This window comes from Mustelus asterias, chromosome 3 (genome assembly GCF_964213995.1).
Source record: "Mustelus asterias chromosome 3, sMusAst1.hap1.1, whole genome shotgun sequence".
In the NCBI taxonomy this organism is placed as follows: domain Eukaryota; kingdom Metazoa; phylum Chordata; class Chondrichthyes; order Carcharhiniformes; family Triakidae; genus Mustelus; species Mustelus asterias.
Genome location: NC_135803.1, coordinates 115,942,211 through 115,958,390, shown reverse-complemented (window position 1 = coordinate 115,958,390; position 16,180 = coordinate 115,942,211). Strand labels below are relative to the sequence as shown.

Here is a 16,180-nt window from a genome sequence, read left to right as displayed (position 1 = left end):
TAAGAGCAGGGAGGTTATGTTGGAGCTATACGGAGCATTGGTTAGGCCACAGCTGGAATACTGTGTGCAGTTCTGCTCACCACACTATTCGGAAGGATGTGATAGCACTAAAAGGGGTGCAGAGGAGGTTCACCAGGATGTTGCCTGGGATGAAGCATTTAAGTTATAAGGAGAGACTAGGTAGGCTTAGATTGTTTTCGTTACAGCAGAGAAGACTGAAGGGGGACACCACCTGGTTGAGATGTATAAGATTGAGGGGCATAGACAAGGTGAGTAGGAAGTAGCTGCTTCCTTTGATTGATGGGCCAATCATGAGGAGCAGGAGATTCGGAGAGGATTTGAGAAAAAAAGTCACTCAGAGCATGGTGAGAAGGTGGAATGCACTGCCTAGGATGGTAGTGGAGGCTGGAAACCTTACAACCGTTAAAAATTATTTGGATGAGCACTTGAAATATCATAACATTCAAGGATATGGGACAAGTGCTGGAAAATGTGATTAGCACATCTTTAGCGGTAGTTATTGTTGGTGCAGACTCAATGGGCCGAAAGGCCTTTATGCGCTCTATAACACTATGAATTAAGTCATGTAGCGTGCTGTAGCATGTGGGGAGCCCAGGCTGACTTGTGCAATTCAGTATATATATTTTGTGAATCATAGGTACAAACCCAATATAATAATTTTGCAGAACGTTTGTCTGTGGAGTTTACCTATTGCAAGATGAAAGTGGTATATTTAGAAGCCTAACTTTTTACACAACTTAAATCTAAAAATGAAATGTATTAATGTGCTGTCTATTAATCCCATCAGGAAATGATGCGACCTTTCTGCCAACAGCCTGCTGTTATGTTGAGCAGTGCTGTTAGTGAGAAATGAGTGAAAATTGATAGTGGAAAGTGGCAGATTATTAAAAATACAATATCCATTCTGTTAACCTAAATATATAGAATGTTTAAAATCTTCTAAAAGAAGAACATTGGTGCACAATATCACACCTGGCTGGCTTGAAAATCAAGAATAAATGTTTGCTGCAATACATTGGGCGCTATTGTATCTTAAGTTTAACGTATCGATTAGAAAAAGCTCATGAGCACAGGCTGTTGCTGTCATCTGTGAAATATTTTTTCTTAAGCAAGGACTTAGAACTTGTGTAGCATTTTGTTTGAAGAGGGGAAGTGACATGAAACACTAATTTAGGGATTTAATTGCTATAGAATTGAAGCCACTGCTAACTTTCCTAAAACACAAAATGACTTCATGGACCCCAGTATCAAAACAAAGTAAACAAAAAGGACTGTTTTGTGAAACAGCTGCAAGGCAACATAAAAGATATGAACCAGAATAAACAAATTAAAATGGTGGTGAAGATCTTTTTATTACGGATCATCACTCTAGCTATTTCTGCACAGAGATGGTTTAGTGTCTGAAGATTTCCTCCTGCACTATTTGTGATAGCGAGTGGACTGTTAATTTTCAACTTGTTAATGCTGTATATTTATACTTAAGTATATGCTGTACTTATAGCACACTATATACTGTAGGCATGGGTGCAGTCGGTGATCCATACACAAATTGCACCCAAAATTGCATTGATTTTGTGAAGTATTTCTTTCGCTCAATTGACCCTGAAGCAATTTGAATAATGCTCGACATAGATATCTGCCATAAACCAGCAGAATCAGGCCAAATGTTAGAACAAATGTACATTTTTGCTTTTTAAAAAAACGTGTTCCTTGATCTATTACATCTGTATACAATAAATATTTGAATGGTAACTTGGTAACTTTGATTTCTGCAGCTGAAAATGGGTTTATCACAAAAATAGCACTTTTTTATCAGTGTCTAGTCCACTATCTGTAAATATCCAGATTGAAAATAGCAGAAAATAGCTTCAAAAACTGGACAGAACTTGCTCGTTAATTTGGTTAGTCGTCAGTTTCTTGGGAAATTAGATAAAATCTTCAAATGTTTGTAAAACTTGCCTATTAATGTCCTTGCATCTAAAAAAGTAAATTTAATTTCAAGAATCTGTTTGAAGGCCTGCAAAGGGGGGCAATTAGTGGCAGCTCGACTAGTTTTGTGAGAGGGACCAACTTCTGGCACAAAAGTTAACAGAAACTTGATTATTGCTAGATATGATTTGCCCCTGAAATTTCTCGATCTTTTGTGTGCTGGTTTGGCCAATTTCAGGTAAATTCCATTGAAGAAAACAGCACAACCTAGTGGAAACTCAATACCTTGGCGTTCTCTGCTCATAGCACCATGGTTTTACAGCATACAGAATAATTCTGCATCTCAACCCTTAGGCCAAAATCTTTCTACCGTTCATGCCAGTGGGATTTTCCCATCCCGCCACAGTGAACAGAGATTTGGCTGGCCGTTAAATTCTCCGATTTTGCTGCAGCGGAAGCGTGGCATGAATGGCAGATAAGATCACACCCTTGGTCTTTTTCCTTTATGTATCAAATGTCACACTTTTATAATTAATCATGCCAACATCTCATGAAGTAACATATTCAAAAGAAGGGTGGGGTATTTAGTTCCATCAACTGGCCATCTAATTTTAAAAAAGCAATTTAATGCACTTATTCAATTCCTCCGTCCAAGTCTTTTTATGGTTGTCTCCAGCTTAATTGCATCGAGCTTTATTTCTTGAGATGTCTGCTTGGGACAGTTAAACATTAATTGAATTAATTTGTGTTAGAATTGAAATATACATAATTCGTGCACATAGTTTAGGGAGTTTTTGTGGAATATCTAATATTTTTCTTCTTTCTTTTGCAGGTCTGGTTACCCGAAATGAAAATGGTAATAAAAAGAAACCTACAAATGCTCATGTTTCACTGAAATCTACTGAATGTATTTCACTGTATTAATTGGTCAAATCAGTAATTATTTCATGTTTGCCGCCACTTCATATCACAAAATAAATTTCAGGTCAATGATCTTTCATCAGAACTGGGGATTATTTCAATTCAGGCTAATTTTGAGTTTGGCAATGTATATTGACTGACAGCGAGTGGGGCGTCCTTGACCCCTACCTGATAATGTTATCAGAAAGCCTGATTCATTTTCATGATCAGGCCACATTAATAAAAGTATTATCCTTGTTTTGATAATCCCTCTGTGGCCTTATCCCTTCCTGTCCCTACAGCCTCTTTGCATTGTCTGTTCCAAACATTCTGATGTCATGCCTTCACGTTTTGCCCATTGCTTGACTTATCTCTAGTATTTCCCATTCTACCTGACCATCCTCTTTTCCTTATTTAAAATCCTTCGCAAAATTCACTTCTTTCATGAAAATTTGGCCACCTTCTGAATCTCTCTTTTTGCTTAATATCAATTCCCCTTGCCCCTCTGTGAAGCAACTTGTGGTGTGATGTCAATATCATGGGTTACCTGTCAGCACAATTCACATTATCTGCCATCAGCTTGACTGTTTTTGGTAAACCTGGGGTGATCATGAAATTGAGAACATCTTTAGCTATTTTTTGAAAACGTTATGAGTGGGAAAATCTGTGTTTTCATTGTATTTTGGTAAGACTCGGGTAATGTGCTTTTTCAGTTGTGTGGTGATACAGAGCTGCCTGTTGATCAGATGCATCTCGCTGAGTTGGAAGAAATGGGACAGGGGTTACTCTTGACTGGATAGGGTGTAGGGTATGGGTGGGATGGAGAATCAGGACAGCACCTCAGTGAGGTTCTGTTAAAGGCTCGGGCTCCATTGACTCCCAGTGCTTCAAACAACAGCTTTCTAGTACCTTTAATATAACAAAGCATCCTAATATATTTAACTGGAGCGTTAAAATTTGACTGAGTTGCGTAATGCAATATTCAACCAGATGGCTAAAAGCATAGTCAAAGAGTTTGTTTTTAGGAGCATCTTAAAGGTGGCAAGCAAGTAGAGAGGTGAGAGTGTTGAGGGAATTTAAGAGCCAAGGATCTAGGCATCCAAAGGCACCTCTATCAATGGCAGAGTGATTTAAAATGGGAGTTCTCAAGATGCCAGAATTAGAGTGTAGGTATCTCTGAAATTGTTGGGCTGTAGGAGATTACCAAGACTGGGAGGGATGAGGCCATGGAGGGATTTGAGAACAAGGATAACATTTTTAAAAATGAACTGTCACTCACCTGGCACCCAAAGTAGGTTAGCGAGCACAAACGGAATGAGTGAACAAGACTTGATGTGAGTAAGAACATGACCCCAAGTTTATGAAAGGCAGAATTTCAGAATAAAATTATTATCCTTGTTTTTTAATCCCTCTGTGGCCTTATCCTTTCCTGTCCCTACAATCTCTTTGCTTTGTCTGTCCCAATCATTCTGATGTCATGCCTTCACCTTTTGCCCATTGCTTGACTCATCCCACACTCTAGAGTTTCCCATTCCACCTGACCATCCTCTTTTAAAATCCTTCTCTTTCATGAAAATTTGGCCACCTTTTGAATCTCTCTTTTTGCTTAATACCAATTTCCCTTGCATTACTTGTGGTGTAATGCAACTTATATAAAAGGAGATCATGTGGTACAATACCTTTTCGGACAAATTGACTCATTCTTAGCTGTTATCACACGGAGCCCCTCCACTCTTTGGGCTTCGTAGTTCTGATTTGAAAACTACCACTGAAACCTGTCTTTCACCTTTGAGACATGAGTTTGAATCCAGCTCAGACGGAAACTTAAATTCTTTGCCATTTGAAAATTAATGGAATGAAAATTGGTTAAGTTCTATAAAAGCCAGTCTGTCTGCTGACACACATTAATGCGGCAAAAGTAAAAAATCTATTCTATTGTATTTGAAACTGATTTCTGCTGGCAAAAACCTGTGATGATGAAAACTAGCATTTTAATGGGAATGGTGAACAATAATGATTTTTCAAACCCCAATGACTGATAACCAATGTTAAAATTAGATTTATAATCTTCCCTTCATGAAAAGAACACTGATGTAACAGATGGCTGTGATGGTGATAATTTTAACAAGTTCTAAGATGAGAGAAGGAGGCTTAGTGTGATCTCACATTTTTCTCCCAAAGCTAAAAATGAATCAGCTTGAAAACTTATATTACTATGAATAGGTCAAAGGATTTTAAAATTAAAAATCACTACATCCAGGCAGATTTGATCTGAGGCCTTTTATTTCTGATTGTTTCTTACACTTTTTCTCCCCCCCCCCCCCCCCCCCCCACCCTACTCTTTTTTTCACAGATGGACGATGTCATTGATGACATAATCAGCTTGGAGTCAAGTTATAATGATGATATCCTTGGACTGATAGACCCAGGAATTCCAATGGCTAATACGGTAATTCTATATCTCTATCAATTTTGATTCTTTTTCCTCCTATCCTTTCTGTAATTTTCCCCACATGTTTCCCTCTTTCCCTAACTCTTCCCTTCAGGGTGAGTGGAATCAAGGTGGATCAGTTTAGATAAAGAAAATTGTGGTGCAGTCAGAACATTCTTTTATACAGTTTTATGTGTGGAATGCATTAAGTTAAGATTGGGCCTGTTGTTTGGTTTTGTCTGTTTGTATATGTAACACATGTAATATTGTGAAGAAATATACTTCATTACAGCTACAATGGGCATAGCCTGTCTTTCAAAAGCAGTAAAGGTTAACAGCAATGAACCAGGAAATTACAGACCGGTGACTCTTACGTCAGTTGTAGGGAAACCTTTGGAGAAAACTCTGAAGGAGAGAATTAATATTCACTTGGAAAGGCATGGGTTAATGAGGGACAGTCAACATGGCTTTGTCAGAGGGAGGTCATGCCTAACAAATTTGTTTTGTTATTTCGAGTTTTTTGAAAATATAGTCAAGTGTGTGGATGAGGGAAGTTCAGTTGATGTAGTTTATATGGATTTTAGCAAAGTTTTGACAAGGTGTCACATGGGAGACTGATTGGGAAGTTTAAAGCATATAGAATTCAGGGAAATTTGGTGAGATGGATCCAAACTGGCTTAGTAATAGGGCACAAAGGGCAGCGGGACCCTTGTTGTTTGTTATATACATAAATAATATATTTATGTACATAAATTATATAGATGAAAATATGGAGGGAATGTTAAGCAAGTTTGCAGATCACACCAAGATTGGTACGGTGGTTAATAGTGAAGAAGATGGTTGTAGCTTACAGGAAGATATTCATGAGTTGGTCAGGTGGGCAGAGCAGTGGCAAATGGTATTTAATCCTGAAAAGTGGGAGGTTGCACATTGGAAGAAGAAACAAGATGAGGGAATATTTAATGAGTGGCAGGACACTAGGAAGCTCAGAGTAGCAAAGGGATCTTGGGATAATTATTCACAGATCCCTGAAGTCTATGGAGCACATGAGTAGGATGGTTAAGAATGCAAATGGGACGCTTGCTTTCATCATTCATGGCATAGAGTATAAGAGCAAAGAGGTTTGGTTAGGCCACAGCTGGAGTACTGTGTGCAGTTTTGGTCATCGCACTACAGGAAGGATGTGATGGCACTAGAGTGGGGGACAGAGGAGGTTCATCAGGATGTTGCCTGGGATGGAGCATTTGAACTGTAAGGAGACACTGGATAGGCTTGGATTGTTTTCTTTCGAAGAAAAGGCTGAGGGCGGGGACATGATTGAGGAGTACGGACAGCTTGAGTAGAGAGCAGTTGTTCCTCCTGGTTGAGGGGTCAATCACGAGGGGTATAGCTTTAGAGTAAGAGGCAGGAGATTTGAGAAAAATCGTTTTCACTCAGAGGATTGTGGGAATTTGAAATGTGCTGCCTGGGGAGATATTGGAGGCCCGGACCTTTAAAAAAATAGTTGGAAGATCACTTGAAATATAACATTCAAGGATATGGGACAAGTGCAGGAAAATGGGATTAGTACGCCTTTAGTGGTGGTTATTGTTGGTGCAGACTTGATGGGCCAAAGGGCCTTTTCTGCGCCGTATGACTCTATGACTGAGTTTAAAAATGACAACTTGATGAACTTATATCCAAAATTAAGTTATCTGTATGTTTATCTTCAGTTCTGTTTGTGGGTTATTACTGTTTGCAAAATGGCTACTGCTGACACCTACATTATAGCAGTGACTGGACCTTACAACAATTCCTTGTATCTGAAATGTTCTTGGGCATTCTGAAGAGATATGTGAAGGCACTGTGCAAATACAAGTTTGTGTTTGCATACTGTGCATGGTTTGTCCATATATAGTTATTAAGCAATTTTTTGAAATAACTAAGTTTGGGAATTACCAAAACATGGAAAGCCCACCTTATTATTACACTAATGTTCAGTTAATCAAAACCATCTTTGAGGTTTGCCTGTCTGTTGAAAGCAACCCCTTTATAATGTGAGGTTGTTTAACTCCAAGGAAAGCAAAAGTATCAGCCAAAGTAGGTGGCCAGAAACAACTGCCACAAATCACCTGAAGATCTACAAAGAAAGCATGAGACAGTACGTGCTGACAAACCTGCTGCTGATGTGGAAAGAGCAGAACAGCCTGAGACACTTAGGCTATTGGTGCCCATGCCATTTTGGCTGCCACTATTGTTTTGTAGACATGGAAAAATGAAATTGGGAACAATTTGGAGTGCCTCCAATGCAGACAATGATTACAAACAGATTATCAAGTTCACATTATTTCCAGAAACTTTTGTATCAATGCAAAATGCATAAAGCAAAATAACATTCTGAAAATTCAAGCTATTAGACATGCAACATATGGTATAAATTGGATACAAATTCGGGTTTTAATGAAATATAAATTATTTGATATTGTCTTCTTATAACTCCGCTCATCTTGCGTGTTGTGGTCTGTGGTTTAAATCACTAACTCCCATCGGGGTTTTCCTTTATTCCACATAGTTACTCAAAAGAGCAAATATTGGCACGGATGTCAGAACATAGCCAGCTACCTTATTCATTTCTTTGCATCCATAGGTTACCTAGTCAAAACTAGAAGTAAGAATGGGCCCCCTCAGCCAAGAGCTCAGAAAGCTGAAATTGTATTTTTTCTACTTTCATTGAAAATTGCTCTGAACCAAATTTTTCTTTTAATAGTTTAAATAGTTAAAATAATAGTTTAATAGTTTTAATCTTTCTATATTTGCTTTTATCATTCAGATGTTGCCGAAAGTACTTAACCCATTGGTTTTTCCATTTGTCAGTTAGACTTGTAGATTAGTAGTCGTTGTAAGATAGAATTGTGAATCTTTTGAAACATTGTTGAAACTCGCAATTAAGCAGAATTTGGCTTTGCCAGAGTGTCAGAAGCACATAGATAGAAATGTAAAATAAATTATAAAACAAATTACAACAGGTAGGTGATTTGGATGAGAATATAGGAGGCATGGTTAGTAAGTTTGCAGATGACACTAAGATTGGTGGCATAGTGGACAGTGAATAAAGTTATCTCCAATTGCAACGGGATCTTGATCAATTGGGCCAGTGGGCTGATGAATAGCAGATGAAGTTTAATTTAGACAAATGCGAGGTGATGCATTTTGGTAGATTGAACCAGGGCAGGACTTACTCAGTTAATGGTAGGGCGTTGGGGAGAGTTACAGAACAATGAGATCTAGGGGTACATGTTCATAGCTCCTTGAAAATGGAGTCACAGGTGGACAGAGTGGTGAAGAAGGCATTCGGCATGCTTGGTTTCGTCGGTCAGAACATTGAATACAGGAGTTGGGACGTCTTGTTGAAGTTGTACAAGACATTGGTAAGGCCACACTTGGAATACAGTGTGCAATTTTAGTCACCCTATTATAGAAAGGATATTATTATACTAGAAAGAGTGCAGAAAATATTTACTAGGATGCTACCAGGACTTGATGGATTGAGTTATAAGGAGAGGCTGGATAGACTGGGACTTTTTTCTCTGGAGCGTAGGAGGCTGAGGGGTGATCTTATAGAGGTCTTTAAAATAATGAAGGGCATAGATCCGCTAGATAGTCAAGAGCTTTTCCCAAGGGTAGGGGAGTCTAAAACTAGAGGGTTTAAGGTGAGAGAGGAGAGATACAAAAGTGTCCAGAGGGACAATTTTTTCACACACAGGGTGGAGTGTCTGGAACAAGCTGCCAGAGGTAGTCGGAGAGGCGGGTACAGTTTTGTCTTTTAAAAAGCATTTAGATAGTTACATGGGTACGATGGGTATAGAGGGATATGGGCCAAATGCGGGCAATTGGGATTAGCTTAGGGGTTTCAATAAAAAGGGTGGCATGGACAAGTTGGGCCGAAGGGCCTGTTTCCATGCTGTAAACCTTTATGAGTCTATGAGGGCAGTAATCTAAAACAGAGCTCAGATACATCTATTTGTTTCTCCATTGATTTTCATCTAATTTGACTGTTGACTGAAGAATTCCTAACTCATGTCGTTATTTAATATTTCAGTTACCGGTGCCTGGTAACATGTTAGATGTCTACAACAATCCAGGAATGGCAGCTCCTGCCATTACCATCAGCAACTCCTGTCCAGCGAACCTGCCGAACATTAAAAGAGAACTCGCAGGTACAATGAAGCCTCGTTCTCCACAAAAAAAATGTTGATTTTCTTTTTAAGTGCATGTGACAATGGGGATTAAATGCAATCAGAGCATTTGGGCAAATAAAGTTGAACCAGCAACAACATTCATTGGCCTAACAGGATCAAGACCAGCATGAATGAAAACTTAAAATGTCAGGAGTGGTTTTACCAGTGCAAACCTGTTTCTGAGTTCAAGAAACTGCGCTCTAAGTAATATTCACTTCCTGGTATAATTTTACAGAAACAGGACAGTGGAGTGGTTGGAAGTAGAATTTAAAGTATTGCTTGAAATGTTGTAAAAGTGGATTCCACATTTTTATGCTGTAGAGTCGCGAAAAGCCACTGCTGAGCTCATGCGGCATTTCCAATATTATTCCACTGTCTCCAAGTATATTCTTGAGCATTACCCAGAAGACCAAACATGTACTGATTTTCGCTATAAAAACATATATCAGAATACTTTCTTGTGAGAATAGGTCCTTTGTTTTAAACCATCTATGGATTGAAAAAACACACAAAAAATATAATAGGCTTAAAATGTCCTTCCTTATCTTTTACTTGGCTGAAAAATATTGGATTTGATATTTATCAGATGATTTGTAAGAGGGTTGTGGCAGTGAGAGATTTAAGTTTCAAATTATGGAGGTAATGCCATTTCTCCAACTACTTAATTACTCAATAATTGAGCGTTAGATGAATATCCATATCCATGCTTCTGTTACCTCTGGTTCCAATGCTTTCCTATCCATCCTTCCATCTTCAACCCTTCCTGAACCTAAACAAATTCAAAGCTCTGCTACCCATATCCTAACTCATTTGAAGTGCTGTATGTCCAACACCTATTTGCTCGCTGAGCTACATTGGAGCCTAGTCTGGCAGTGCATCAACATTAGAATTTTCAACCTCCTTTTCAAATTCCTTTGTGGCTTTGCAACTCTCTGTCTCTGTGACCTTGGCTAGCCCTACAAGATATCTGCAGTCCTCCAATTCTAGCCTCTTGTGAGTTCCTGCTATTAATTGCACCACCATAGGTGGTCGTGCCTTCAGTTGTTTCGGTGGTCACCAAACCCATTCCAAACCTCCCAGGCTGCGCCGCCAGCCCTTATCGGGTTCCCAGCCAGAGCGGATGGGAAACCCATAAATATTCAAATGGCCTCCTTAGCAGCTCATTAGCGGGCTAGGAGGCTGATTCAATCGCCGTCCGAGATGCTCCCACCCCTTCTGCGGGAAGTGGGCGTGAAGGGGAGCAAGGAGGTGAGTCGCCACTTGAAAGTTATACTGAGTTGTACGAGGGGTTTCGCAAAGCACCTGTGGGCAATGGTGCCCGTGCTGATGGCAAGGGGGTGACCTCAGGACATGCAGGCCTCACATCCTGAACATCCTGATGCTGGTGTCGGTTGCATGTCTCACCTGTGATGTCTCCTTCTCCAATGATAATGTCATGCGCTCTGTCCATCTGTGAGCCTGCATTACTCTCAAAAGAATCCACTGGTACACTGGACTTGCCCGGGTTTCAGTCATTGACCCTGACCTTTTGGCACCTCTATTAACTGTCTCTACTCACTGAGTTCATCAGGCGCATTTGAGATTTTGCCCTTTCAAGACTGACTGTGGCCAATGTACAAACACACTCAATGCCTCTCAGTCATAGCTGCAGATCTGATGAAGGAGCGGGTGAGCCAAGGAGAGCTATGTGAATGAGCATATCCACTCCATCTGACGAAGGAGCAGTGCTCCAAAAGCTAATGGCATTTGCTACCAAATAAACCTGTTGGACTTTAACCTGGGTGTAGTTAAAACTCTTAATGAGCACATCACCCAGTACCAACTGAATCAGTGTTCTGCCAGGCAGCCCATGTGACACTGAGGAATTGCTTGTTGAGTCAATCACTCAAGGTTCCATTAAAGATCATACTGTTCTGTCTCAGCCCTGCAGCTGCTCAATCTGGCCACATCTACAGGCGAGTGGATAGGATTTCTAACCTGCAGCACCCCCGCCCTGAATGACAGGCCATTACTCCTCAGTAGTGGCTTCACTTCCCAGCATACAGGTTCCTGACACAGCTCATATCGGTCCCTCCACGAGCCACCCTCTATTGCACTCCCAGGGAAACAATGGAGCCCATCATAGGCACCTCGCTGTTGCGAACACAGGCTCTCCATGTGGATGGGAGCGTTAGTGATGTTTGAGGGTTCAAGCACCAGGTCAACCAGATGGGGAGTGGTTGTCAAGTGAGATAGGAGATGGAGGATAGGAATGAACTGGGATTCTTGTGGGGAGCGGGTTGAATATCAACCAGGCATGAGTGGAAAGGTTGCCTGCTCCTTGTGTGGCCACACTGCAGTTTGGAGTGTGATTACGTCCAATGAGGTTAGGGATTACCCGGCCCAGAGGCCATGGGTGAGTCTGAGGGCACAGGGGCCAATGTCTGTGACCCTACCATTTCGCTCTTGGGGGAAGCAGCTCCTGCAAGCTGCGTTGGCCAGCTGCAATGGAGAAGGTTCATCAGTCTTCAAACACAATGTGACTCGGGATTAGGGAGGCCTTGAGTGCAACAGGGTCTCTCTCTCTCTCTCTCCCTCTCTGTCTGTGTTTGTCTCTCTCTGTCTGTGTGTCTCTCTCTCTCTTTCTCTGTGTGTGTGCGTGTCTCTCTCTCTCTCTTTCTCCTTTCCCTTCTCCATCCTCCCCACAAAGAAAAGATGAATTTTGGCTTGTGGCCAGGCCAGCTAGCCCATATGGTGCTGTCTGCTGCCGAGGCAAATAGAAGTTGGCGCCATTGGTGCCAGGGCCATCCCGTGCCTGATCCAGCACCACAGCAGCCAGACCCCAAACATCAGGGAGCTGCTGCAGGGGCTTGGGTGCCAGTCTCCCCTCAGGCAGTAGAGGGGGAATGCAAATGGACGCTCAGTAAGCCATGGCTGTACAGGAGGCACTGGTCATTCAACGAACTTTCAGACAATATGTGCCGCCGATGACTTCATAGGGAGATGGTGCAGTATCTATGCCATATTTAAGCCCAACTGGCACCTAGAGGAGGAGGAGGACACCCGTTTCTGGTGGCCATAAAGGTCACAGCAGCCTTGATTTTTTCTTATGCATCTGGATGGTTCCAAGGCTAGATTGGGAACCTGAGCGGAATTTCCCAAACCTCTGTGCACAGGTGCATCCGTGTGGATGCCCGGACATCTGATTACATCACCTTCCACCTGGGTCAGACCCATCAGACCTGGGCTGAAGGATTCTCTACCATTGCCGGGATGCCCCAGGTCCAGGGGGCACCCATGTTGCCCTTTGAGCTCCATCTAGACATGCATTAACAGGAAGGGATACCACTCCATGAAGATCCAGATGGCATGCCGGGGTGCGAGAGGCAAGTTGGATCAAGGAAACCCTCATTGCTTGTAGGAGCTTTGCTGTCTGGCAGATCAATCCCCACCACCCCCTGATCCTCATACCCTGCCCTGGCCAGTCGTTGACCCCCCCCCTCCCCCCCTCCCTCATTCTGGTCTCCTTCCCACTTCCCCTCCCCAAATCCTTCTGCTCCATCTTCCCCCCCCCCCCTTTCTCGCTCTTACAACATTCTCCCCCCCTCCGGTCTCTAGAGTTACAGATTTTCTGTTCGTGTATTTACTCACAAAAGAAATGTCATTGCGCAGTTTGTCAGTAAACATCTTTCTGCAGCTTTCAGATAATGAACTAATTTGCACCTTTCTAGCCAATTTGCAATTTCACTTTTAGTAACACCCTAATTGTAGTATTATCTTCATTGAATTAATTTCTGACCATTTGTGCGGTGCTGTGGCACAGTGGTTAGCACTGCTGCTTCACAGCGCCAGGGACCCGGGTTCGATTCCCGGCTTGGGTCACTGTCTGTGTGGAGTTTGCACGTTCTCCCCGTGTCTGCGTGGGTTTCCTCCGGGTGCTCCGGTTTCCACCCACAATCTGAAAGACATACTGGTTAGGTGCATTGACCCGAACAGGCGCTGGAGTGTGGCGACTAGGGGAATTTCACAGTAACTTCATTGCAGTGATAATGTAAGCCTTACTTGTAACTTGTGGTGAACCATCGTTGGTTACCACTGTGGGGTTATTCTAATGTTGCTGTTGGGCTAGGGTGTTCACACTGTGGGGGTTGTTATAATGTTGTTGTTGTGCTAGGGTGTTTACACTGTGGGATTAATATACCTGTGGTGGATGCTGTTGTGGCACATCCCGGTCGGGCCCCGCCTCCTGGGAGAGGTATAAGACCCTCTGCTCAGGCGGGACCCCTCCAGTCTGGAATGGTGTACTCGTGTTTAAATAGTTCCATTGTTAGACAATAAAAGCCTTCAATTACAGAAGCCTTGTGTCTCGTGCTCGATTGTCGCGCATCAATTTTATTGTCTAACACTAAACTCTCGACAGAAAAGAGAGTATGGAACAAATGCTAAAACCAGAGCGTCTGACGCTGGATCCACGTGCGGTCGGCGCCTCTAACACCTTCGACCACTGGCTGAAGTGTTTCGAGGACTACCTGGCAGCCTCTGCAGCAGTCACCACGGATAACGACAGACTCCAGGTCCTCCATGCGAGGGTAAGCGACACTGTCTACCTCGCGATTCGTGCGGCCACCACTTACCCGAGGGCCCTCGAGCTTTTGAAAAAGCGATACACGAGGCCTCCCAACGAGATCCACGCTCGTTACCTCCTCGCTACACGACGTCGGCAGTCGGGCGAAACCATGGAGGATTACGCCAATGAGCTCTTGCAGCTTGCCAGGGGCTGCGACTGCAAAGCTGTGTCGGCTGAGCAGTACATGTACGACCTCGCCCGAGATGCGTTTGTGGCAGGGGTAGGGTCTTCGTACATCCGGCTCAAGCTGTTGGAGAAGGGGAATCTCAACCTGACCCAAGCTATGGAGATGGCTGAAATGCTGGAGGCGGCGTCGAAAAGCTTGGCCCTGTATCCGGAGGACCACGTGGAGACAACGTGGCAGGAGCAGGCACAAATCCCTCCTCGCCCCACGGGCTCGCGCTCCCATATCGACCCGACGACGGCGGCAGCCCCAGGCGGCCCGCGGTGCTACTTCTGCGGAGGAGCCAAGCATCCACGGCAACAGTGTCCTGCTAAAACGGTGGTCTGCAATCAATGTGGTAAAAAGGGGCACTATGCGAAAGTCTGCAGATCGAAGCCCAAGAACGGCAGTGCAGCCTGTGACCCTCCAGAACGGAGATCATCTCCATCAGCGTCGCAGTACCCACGAGGTCCGTCCACATGCGAGCCCAGGTCGACGCCATTGTGGCTAGCGGAGTCGGAGGAGGATGACCACCAGGAGTCGCTACGTTTGGCGCCCTCAACCATGTGCGATTCATGGGGGCAGCCATCTTGGTCGACGACGACCAGGAGCGACCAGCAGGGGTCCTCAGCATCAACCTCGGCTGCCTGCAGTGACGTCCAAGGGCCAACGGTGGCGTCGATCACCCTGGACCAGGCTAAGCATCACAGGCTTGACTGTTCAATGATGAACATTAAGGTAAATGGTCGTACTGTTTATTGTCTGTTTGACAGTGGGAGCACCGAGAGTTTTATTCACCCTGACACTGCAAAGAGGTGTGGACTCCGGGTCCTACCTGCCAAACAGACAATTTCTATGGCATCACGGTCCCGGTCTGTACCGATCCAAGGACGTTGTGTGGTAACTCTGAAAGTGCAGGGCACAATTTACGAGCGATACAGGCTCCTTGTGTTGCCGCATCTTTGCGCGCCAATTCTCCTCGGACTAAACTTTATGGTCCACATGAAGAGTGTGATCCTACAGTACGGTGGGCCACTCCCTTCGCTGACAGTAGGGGATCAGCCGCAGCCTCCAAATTGTCCAAAGCGCCCCGCATGCAATCTTTCCACACTAAAGATCACCACACCCTCTTTATTTAAGAATCTGGTACCAGGCTGCAAGCCCATCGCTACTAAAAGTAGGCTTTACAGTGCTGAAGACCGGATCTTCATCAGATCTGAGGTTCAGCGACTCCTCAAAGAAGGGATCATACAGTCTAGCGTTAGTCCGTGGAGAGCACAGGTCGTGGTGGTTAAGAGCGGGAACAAACCCCGGATGGTCATCGACTACAGTCAGACCATTAATCGTTATACGCAGCTGGATGCATATCCTCTCCCGCGCATATCTGATATGGTCAATCAGATTGCGCAGTACCGGGTGTTCTCCACCATAGACCTTAAGTCCGCCTACCACCAACTCCCCATCCGCCCAGAGGACCGACATTACACGGCTTTTGAGGCGGATGGTCGTCTGTATCAGTTTCTTCGGGTTCCATTTGGTGTCACCAATGGGGTCTCGGTCTTCCAGCATGCTATGGACCGAATGGTGGACCAGAACGGGCTACGGGCTACCTTCCCGTACCTGGATAATGTCACCATCTGCGGCCATGACCAGCAGGACCATGACACAAATCTCCAGAACTTTTTGCGCACTGCATCTCGCCTGAATCTGACCTACAACAGGGAGAAGTGTGTATTCCGTACGCGCCGGTTAGCCATCCTGGGATACGTAGTGGAAAACGGGGTCATTGGCCCCGATCCCGACCATATGCGCCCCCTTACTGAACTTCCTTTGCCCACTAGCACAAAAGCACTGAGGAGATGCCTCGGCTTCTTCTCCTATTATGCGCAGTGGGTCCCCAACTACGCGGACAA

The 16,180-nt window shown here is 43.8% G+C and overlaps 1 protein-coding gene across 8 annotated transcripts in view; it reads left to right on the top strand.

Annotated features, from left to right (window-relative positions):
• The window catches only part of LOC144491531 (microphthalmia-associated transcription factor-like), a 293,006-nt gene that overhangs the window by 258,457 nt on the left and 18,369 nt on the right, over positions 1 to 16,180 (top strand). For all 8 annotated transcript variants that reach the window (XM_078209460.1, XM_078209458.1, XM_078209461.1 and 5 more), the window contains 3 exons: positions 2,783 to 2,806; positions 5,204 to 5,299; positions 9,360 to 9,477. In XM_078209460.1, coding sequence (XP_078065586.1) covers positions 2,783 to 2,806; positions 5,204 to 5,299; positions 9,360 to 9,477 — 238 coding nt within the window. The remainder of the gene's footprint in view (positions 1 to 2,782; positions 2,807 to 5,203; positions 5,300 to 9,359; positions 9,478 to 16,180) is intronic.